This window comes from Topomyia yanbarensis, chromosome 1 (assembly GCF_030247195.1).
Source record: "Topomyia yanbarensis strain Yona2022 chromosome 1, ASM3024719v1, whole genome shotgun sequence".
NCBI classification, from domain to species: domain Eukaryota; kingdom Metazoa; phylum Arthropoda; class Insecta; order Diptera; family Culicidae; genus Topomyia; species Topomyia yanbarensis.
In genome coordinates this window covers 12,823,051-12,831,991 of record NC_080670.1, presented here as the reverse complement: position 1 = coordinate 12,831,991, position 8,941 = coordinate 12,823,051, and the positions used below count along the sequence as shown (strand labels likewise).

Sequence of the window (8,941 nt, the reverse complement as noted above, 5' to 3'; positions counted from 1 at the left end):
CGTTCAGATTTTATTATACTATCGGGTGTTCATAGAACTCACCCACCGCCAGACCCGGTTCGGGGAAGACATCGACGATCAGCGCCTGTTTGGTTCCCTGCAGTGCTCTAGGCAAGCCGAAGGATGATTTTCCGAATAAACAAGTTTACGGCTCATTCTCTCCTTCCCTTTCCCCACGCTCAATGACGACCGCCAGGATTATGGAGCGTTTTGTGAAAATTTGATATCAACTACTCTGTGTGGGTCGTCGGAAAACGGCAACGGGAGTTGGGGATAGGCATTTCCGCCAATCCCTCTACGACATAACGAGAAAGTTGGTTGAATTTTTATGGTGATTTTATGGTTTGGCATGTTCAATAACTGCACTCGTTTTTGAAGTGTTGGTTAGAGCTGCGTACGGGGCATATGGCGATAGAAGTGGAAAGGAAATGGGATTCTTATTCGAAAGAATATTGGTTTTTTATTAAGTATAGGGGCGAATCGAACGATTCGTAGCTTAAATTTGGATGCTTTTTTGTTGGCAGATATTTATTTATTAAAATAGTTAAAAATTGTACTTCAAAACTTGTGATACTAAAGCGCATAATTTTCATTTGTTCAAGCGAATCTTTCAGTTGTTAAGAAACTGAATCAATAGCTGACCGAAAGCACCTTTCCAGTTCAATCGAGCTTCTCGACCGTGATAATCTTTCGAGCTTCAAACAAAACGGTTTCTGGATTATGAAATCAATCGCATATCACCAAATTTAAGTTGGGAGACCTCCCCGGAGAACTTTGCCCACCCTTGGATGCCGTTATCTCACAATTTGATTCATTTATTGCCGTAATTTCCAATATGACCGATACGATCGCCAGAAGACACTGTTTATTATTGCTAGATTCCGGATTACGTATTGTTTCCCCCTGTACTTTGATTAGACCCTTTCCAAGCGATATCTAATCTCTAAACGGCACGTGTGGAAACCAATCGCGTTGACTGTATAAATACGGTTTCGCACCGTTAGCCCAGTCACACACTTCAGCTAATCGACGACTTAAGTAACCGATTCAAGTAGCCAAGATGTTCAAGTTTCTGCTCGTTGCCGCTCTGGTACCAGCCATGACCCTGGCTGCTGTCAGTTTCACCGCATGTAAGTATCTACTTTTCGACGCTCCCTGTTCCGTCCCGCAACAAAACTAACTCTCCCGATTATCGTAGGTCCCAACGGTGCCCCCACACCAGCCTCGCTGACCGTCAACGATTGTTCCGGTGACGTTTGTACTATGACTGCAGGACAAGCTGTGAATGCCCTGGCCACTGGAATAGTGAGCCCCATCGATAGTGCCTCTGCCACCGCTCACATCACCGTCCGACTCGGTGGTTTGGATCTTGGCTTCGTGATTCCCCAGGAGCTGGCGAATGCTTGCACCGTTGGAATTCAGGGTGGCTGTCCGCTTTCTGCCGGAACTGGCTTCAACTACGCTCTGTTCGATGACTCCCTGGATGTGCCGGCCCGTGGTGTTGCCGTGGAGATCGAGGTCGGTCTGACCGGGGACGGCGGTGTTGCGCTGGGTTGCTTGAGATTCAATGCTATCATTGCTTGAGAAGGATTGTGTGTGCATTGTTTGTTTATTTGATGGAATAAATCCGTTTTGGTCATGTTTTGATATTCTGATTATGGTCTTATTAGTGGTGGCTCCCATGTTACTCTCATGCTCATAGTCCGGCTGGAAGCCTATTCCAGCTGGAAGCCTATTCCAGCTGGAAGCCTATTCCGGCTGGAAGCCTATTCCGGTTGGAAGCCTATTCCGGTTGGAAGCCTATTCCGGTTGGAAGCCAATTCCGGCTGGAAGCCAATTCCGGCTGGAAGCCTTTTCCGGCTGGAAGCCTTTTCCGGCTGGAAGCCTTTTCCGGCTGGAAGCCTTTTCCGGCTGGAAGTCTTTTCCGGCTGGAAGTCTTTTCCGGCTGGAAGCCTTTTCCGGCTGGAAGCCTTTTCCGGCTGGAAGCCTTTTCCGGCTGGAAGCCTTTTCCGGCTGGAAGCCTTTTCCGGCTGGAAGCCTTTTCCGGCTGGAAGCCTTTTCCGGCTGGAAGCCTTTTCCGGCTGGAAGCCTTTTCCGGCTGGAAGCCTTTTCCGGCTGGAAGCCTTTTCCGGCTGGAAGCCTTTTCCGGCTGGAAGCCTTTTCCGGCTGGAAGCCTTTTCCGGCTGGAAGCCTTTTCCGGCTGGAAGCCTTTTCCGGCTGGAAGCCTTTTCCGGCTGGAAGCCTTTTCCGGCTGGAAGCCTTTTCCGGCTGGAAGCCTTTTCCGGCTGGAAGCCTTTTCCGGCTGGAAGCCTTTTCCGGCTGGAAGCCTTTTCCGGCTGGAAGCCTTTTCCGGCTGGAAGCCTTTTCCGGCTGGAAGCCTTTTCCGGCTGGAAGCCTTTTCCGGCTGGAAGCCTTTTCCGGCTGGAAGCCTTTTCCGGCTGGAAACCTTTTCCGGCTGGAAGCCTTTTCCGGCTGGAAGCCTTTTCCGGCTGGAAGCCTTTTCCGGCTGGAAGCCTTTTCCGGCTGGAAGCCTTTTCCGGCTGGAAGCCTTTTCCGGCTGGAAGCCTTTTCCGGCTGGAAGCCTTTTCCGGCTGGAAGCCTTTTCCGGCTGGAAGCCTTTTCCGGCTGGAAGCCTTTTCCGGCTGGAAGCCTTTTCCGGCTGGAAGCCTTTTCCGGCTGGAAGCCTTTTCCGGCTGGAAGCCTTTTCCGGCTGGAAGCCTTTTCCGGCTGGAAGCCTTTTCCGGCTGGAAGCCTTTTCCGGCTGGAAGCCTTTTCCGGCTGGAAGCCTTTTCCGGCTGGAAGCCTTTTCCGGCTGGAAGCCTTTTCCGGCTGGAAGCCTTTTCCGGCTGGAAGCCTTTTCCGGCTGGAAGCCTTTTCCGGCTGGAAGCCTTTTCCGGCTGGAAGCCTTTTCCGGCTGGAAGCCTTTTCCGGCTGGAAGCCTTTTCCGGCTGGAAGCCTTTTCCGGCTGGAAGCCTTTTCCGGCTGGAAGCCTTTTCCGGTTCGAAATCTTTTCCGGCTGGAAGCCTTTTCCGGCTGGTAGCCTATTCCGGCTGGTAGCCTTTTCCGACTGGAAGCCTATTGCGGCTGGAAGGCTATTCCGGCTGGAAGCCTTTTTCGGCTGGAAGCCTTTTCCGGCTGGAAGCTTTTTCCGGCTGGAAGCCTATTCTATATTTTTTTCTGGATTCCCCGAACAATTGCCTTCAGAAAGCATCTTGCGGATTGATTCGAGAGGAAACAGTACTGGAGAAACAATCAAAATTTAGTCGATGGAGGGGGGTCCAGTTCTTCCATTAAACCGAGGGATTGGTCAATTATCACGAAAATTTGAATTTTTTATATAAATGTGGGTCATTCCACGCGAAGTGATCAACAAAAGATGCAAACTTGAAATCGACCATCACGAATTTTAACCAAATTTGGAGGTATTATTCATCTAGGGCCAATATATAAAAATCCAATTTTTTGTGTCAATTGAACCACCCCTCGGGCCATGGGAGCACCCCCCCCCCCCCGTTTTGACAAATTGCCAAAACTTGATTTTCTTTTGATCATATCTCCGGTTCTATTTACTCTAGAATCAAGCCACCAGATGGTTTTTGAAGAAAATTGTCCAAGGAATCTAGAAAAAGTATTAACCTTTTACGGCAGTGCTGCCAACTATGCGATTTTTTCAATTAAATATTAAAAGTTAATTTTTCTCTCAATACATACATTTTAATTTTGAAAATTTCAATGCCATGGTGTTCCTCAGATATTTTTTCATAAAAACATTACCAATCTCAATATAATTTGAGCGCATCCTGAGATACACCATTTTGGAGGGATAAACTCGCATTTTCCCATATAAAAAACCATTTTTATTGGCCAAAAGTGAGAAAATCTTCAAACGGTCATAAAAATCGATTCTGATCTGCTAGAAGCAAACCAAAAACCGTAGTTTTGCACCATTTCTCGTCTACTTCACAATAAATAATGTGTGAACGTAGAATATTCAAGTTAGTTTTTTTTATTGTTGTGCGCTTACGATTTTATATGGGAAATTGCGATTTTTTTAGTTCGAAGCAGAGTATCTCAGGATAGGGTCAAATTATATTGAGGTTATAAGTGTTTTATGTAAAAATGTCGGAGGAACACGATGGCACTAGAATTTTCAAAATTAAAATATGTGTGTTGAGAGAAAAATTATCTTTTAATATTTAACTGAAAAAATCGCATAGTTGGCAGCACTGCCTGCCGCCAAGTAATAATATTTTTTTCTAGAATCCTTGATTTTCTTCAAAAACCATCTTGTGGCTTGATTCTAGAGTAAATAGAACAGGAGATAAGATGAAAAGAAAAATAAGGGTTTTTGCAATTTGGCAAAACGGTGGGTCATGGCTCAAGGGGTAATTCAATTGTCACAAAAATTTGGGCTTTCACATATTGGCCCTAGATGAACAATTCCTCCAAATTTGGTTCAAATCCGTGAAGGTCGATTATAACACGACCCTCGGCTACTTCACGTAGAATGACACATACGCATTTGGTGCTATTATAGAGCAAATATAAAGCCAATATAAAGCTAATGTAACGCCGTGGTATTATTAGTGACGGTTCTCCTCTTGAGTAATATATTCGAAATATTTCATTGCTTTCGAACATATCCACTATAGCCTAGGTAGCAAAAGGAGCACACGTGTCTCAAATGACGAGGCAAGATGCCGATGTTTGCAACTTACTAAAGGTAGTTTTCGTAAAACTATTTCGATATATTATTAAACACCAAACACCGTGTTCAAATTTTTCTTCTGTTTCGATTATGAAGATATTTAATACTTTAGGATTATTCGGCTCTTTATTCGGGTTAGAAAAATTCCCCAGACCAAGAGAGGCAACTGTTTTCCAGAGGGACACTGCATCTCAAAAAAAAAACGTTTCATGGCATTTTAAAACATTTCCCGTTAAAAATACTATACTCGATTTTTCTAAATTTCTAAGAGGTCCCTTTTTTAGTTGTTTCGGCAGCCAAAATTAGCCTCGTTGTTCCACAGGGTAGTGTACTAGGATCACTTTTATTTATCCTATACATTACCGACAGGAAACAGATCTTTGAGAATTCAGAAATAAACACAGTTTTGCTTATCATGGGTGATAGTTTCGATAAGTGCTAAATGTACCTCGGATTAACAATGTTTAGCGATTGGTTGAAGTAGAAAAAACTCAAATGCGCGTGAATGTCTCTTTTTGCGGCTGTGTCCTACCCTATTTCAGCACTTTGTTACCTACAAGCAACAGTCTACTGTAATTCTACCCGCATCCAGTGGGAATACATGAATTGATGGTGATTTTCTACTACAATCGTACAAGATAATAACTTCAATTTAATTCGAATTGCACATAGTGAGTATAGATGTTTTTACTATCTTTTTCCTAAAATCCCTCACCCTTCCCCAATCATTTTCAGTCGAAAAATCAACTCATTAATTCATCGCAATAAATTCTCGTTAAATCCCTTTCAGTCACTCAGCGAATATCACGAACCACTGCCAATCACGGATCTATTCAGAGTGACTACTTTTCGGAAAACTCAGCTGTCATTTCGAATAAAGTTCCGCTTTCCACACTTCATCTTGCTCCAAGCAACGTTAGCAGCAGCACCAGCAGCTCCGGGTTTGAGCATACAAAAGTGCGACACTAATGATATGAGAATCACAATGAAGTCTTTTTATAGGACCTCGGGACCCTGCCTGCCTGCCAGACACTCTCGCACCGTTCAAGCCGAGATTGTTAAAAGTGCACTGGAAAACCCTTTCCTAATAGCATCGATTCGTCCGATTCGCTCGTTCTCTCCCTCATAGCTTGCAGTTTGAGGTTTGATAAATGCAAATTAACGTCACTACATATAAGGAGAAATATATTATTAATATGATATTTTTCTATGTCGTTTCGAAGCTGGCTCGGTGGCTTCTTTCCTTTTTCTTGCTCCAGCCCAGGCTCATTCGAATCCGGACAGTCCGATATGGGGGGGGGGCATCGTGCAACAAAACGCGCCTTCGGTGAAGCTAATAAATGAATTTTGACCGTGCGTGTTTTTTTTCTCTTTTGAAGGTACACACAAAATTTATTTCTGTACAACAAACAAAAAAAAATAACATTCGATAATTGACACTTGAGAGAACCTCGACAAAGACTTCTTAATTCACGGAATAATTTTCGATCATCCTGCCGAGCTTGATTGTTGTTGACGTCCCGCACGAACAAAAGTGTTGATGTCCCGTACGAACAAAACCTGGACACCCGACCGAATGGGATCGGCCTTTTTTCGGTTTAGCGTACAATTCGTGCATAAAATATGAATCAGAAACAGAAACCCGCTCCGGCAGGTAACGATTGCATCGTTCTCGCGCGCTCCTTGCCTCGGCTAGATCTCGCCGCGGTTTGCTAGAGAAAATCACGCGCGCCCGGATTGAGTTGTCTTCTGCACAGCGCCCAGGTTTCCGTCAGTGCCCGACGCGACTGTCAGAGCCCTTCAGCGGACAGCATAATAGTCAATTAGTCATGATGGAAAATATATGGAGCAATTATTATTGTTGTAAATATTTTGCTACCTTCCTTCCTTCCGTTTCATTCCCATACTCCTATGTAGGCCTGTTCTGGAACGGGATTGACTTTTAGGAACTGCGTCTCTCGCGTTGCACATCATCGTCACTCGGATGGTGGAGCACTGGTCGGGATCGTTGGGGCCGTCCGCCGTCGCAGAAGAAGATATATCCGTTAAGCGTAATAATGGTATTCGATATCAATCACCCGGCGCCATTGTGGTTTTCCTCCGTTGCATTCGCTGATCAGTGAATTGTTTGTGCGCATATACATTTAACGAGGTGATTGAAATTCCTGAATTTGAAATTTGTTCGTCTTTTCGGTTGTGGTAGAAGAGTGGGTTGGAGAGTTGCACAGGAAAAGCGAGAGCGAGAAAAATTTATATGGATCATTAATAGGATGATTGTTTGGGAATGGAGCTTGTTACACTGGCTACTCAAATTGGAAAACTGTGACAGGATTGTTCGTAATGAATAGGAAAATGTTCAATCCCTGAAGGAGTGCACAGTAAATTCGTAATGTCTCTGCATAATTGTATGGTTTCAGTTACGCTTTCTAAATCAATTTATGAGTTCGTAAAAAAAACAAATTTACCCTAATTTGCTCAGTAATTGGTTTGTTGTTTGAATAGTATAATTAGCTCTTGATTTTGACTATTAGATTCTGAAGACATGAAATCGAAACGTTACTGCCACCTTATCATCTTATAAATTCAACCAGTTGCAACATTTTAGCCGCTCTCTCTCTCTAATTGCATATCGATGTCTGTTTGCTGAATCTTCGCGTCGTTTTCAAATATGCATCGAAATTAATTGGTAACTAAGGCATTGGGGAAAATGTTTTTTTTAATTCTCAAAGGCCCCCTCTCATATTGTGACAAATGTCAAAGTAAGCTCACATGCAAAATTTCACATCATTTGGACAATTCTAGACCCCGCCCACTTCGCTTGAAATTTTTGAAATTGGTACTATGGGAAAATATGGAGGTAAAATATTTTAAATGCTATAACTCTTGAAGTGGCACTCAGAAAAATATTACTGTTTCTAAAAAAAATACGGGAAGGTGGGGTACTGGGTCAGTTTGTCCCCAAAATCCCCTATTTTTAATAATTTTTCTGCTTCGTGATGCAAATCATACAAATTTTACAGTTTTTCTAATGTGAAAAAATCTCAGAAATCGAACGGAACCTTTTTGACCTTTGTCCGAATACGAGAAGTTTGGGTTAAGGAGCTTGAAATCGTGGCTAAATGTCAGAAAATTTGGTGTTTGTGAATTTTTCCGACAACGAATCTATTTTTATTGTATTGCTGAGAATTTTGCACGTTCAACAAGGTACAGTTTATAAAAATTGAGTGAATAATAGAGAAACATGCACGAGAAAATGATAATATTTAATATGGATGACAAAAAGCCCTATAACCCCAACTTTTCGTATTCGGATAAAGGTCAAAAAGGTGCCGTTGGATTTCTGAGATTTTTTCACATTAGAAAAACTGCAAAATATGTATGATTTGCATCAAGGAGCAGAAAAATTATTAAAAATAGGGGAATTCGGGGTCAAAATGACCGCACTTTCCCGCATTTTTCAAGGGACAGAACTATCTTCATTCAAATACTACGGTTATTTCCTTTAAAAAGAGGTGTGAATTGTAATTTTCTGAGTGCTGCTTCAAAAGTTATAGCATTTAATCTATTTTTCCTCCATATTGTCCACTAGTACTAATTTCAAAAATTTCAATCGATGTGGGCGGGAGTCTAGAATTGTCCAAATGATGTGAAATTTAGCATCTGAGCTTATTTTGACATTTGTCACAATATAAGAGGGTGAACCTTTGAGAATTCGAAAAAAAATTGCGACTACCTATTTGTAACCTTAGAAAGCGACTAAAATGCTGCAGCTGGTTGCAACACAACGTTCGTCGTGTGAACTTATCCAGAGAGCGACAATTTAAAAGAAACATTGATAGATATTTATAAGATTGATTGCCTAATATGTGATTACATGGGTGCGTTTCGACTTCGTCTCATCAGAAACCGACACTAACTTTTTGTCGGAATAGATTAGCGCCGGCTTGATGCAAAGTTTTTTCTCCTTAGGGTGAAATAAAGCATAGTAATATGTGATTGTCATCCGATTGAAAAGAGGACACAAGCACCAGCAGTATGTTTCTTTAGGTTCAACTAAGAAAGCCTCAAACAGTGGCCACTTTTGAAAACGAAAAACAAAGCTTCTTCAGTACCCTTTACAGAACCTTTTTGAAAATCAATCACTCTATTCAAAGCATTGTAAGAAAACTACTAGTTAAATGTTTTTTTCCTTTTCCAAAGATGGCTACTTCATGAGACTTTCTCATTTTAACC

General features: G+C 42.6%; 2 protein-coding genes across 2 annotated transcripts; one reads left to right on the top strand and one right to left on the bottom strand.

Annotated features, from left to right (window-relative positions):
* The first annotated feature begins 1,019 nt into the window (after positions 1-1,019).
* On the top strand, positions 1,020-1,655 carry LOC131676921 (uncharacterized). Its single transcript, XM_058956325.1, has 2 exons — positions 1,020-1,130; positions 1,199-1,655. Exons 1-2 carry the CDS (start codon positions 1,061-1,063, stop codon positions 1,582-1,584), a joined length of 456 nt encoding a protein of 151 aa, XP_058812308.1. The 5' UTR covers positions 1,020-1,060; the 3' UTR covers positions 1,585-1,655.
* A 128-nt stretch (positions 1,656-1,783) lies between these two features.
* Positions 1,784-6,613, bottom strand: LOC131693619 (neurofilament heavy polypeptide-like). Its single transcript, XM_058981568.1, has 2 exons — positions 6,588-6,613; positions 1,784-3,152 (listed from the first exon to the last, which is right to left on the bottom strand). Exons 1-2 carry the CDS (start codon positions 6,611-6,613, stop codon positions 1,784-1,786), a joined length of 1,395 nt encoding a protein of 464 aa, XP_058837551.1.
* Positions 6,614-8,941: the final 2,328 nt, after the last annotated feature.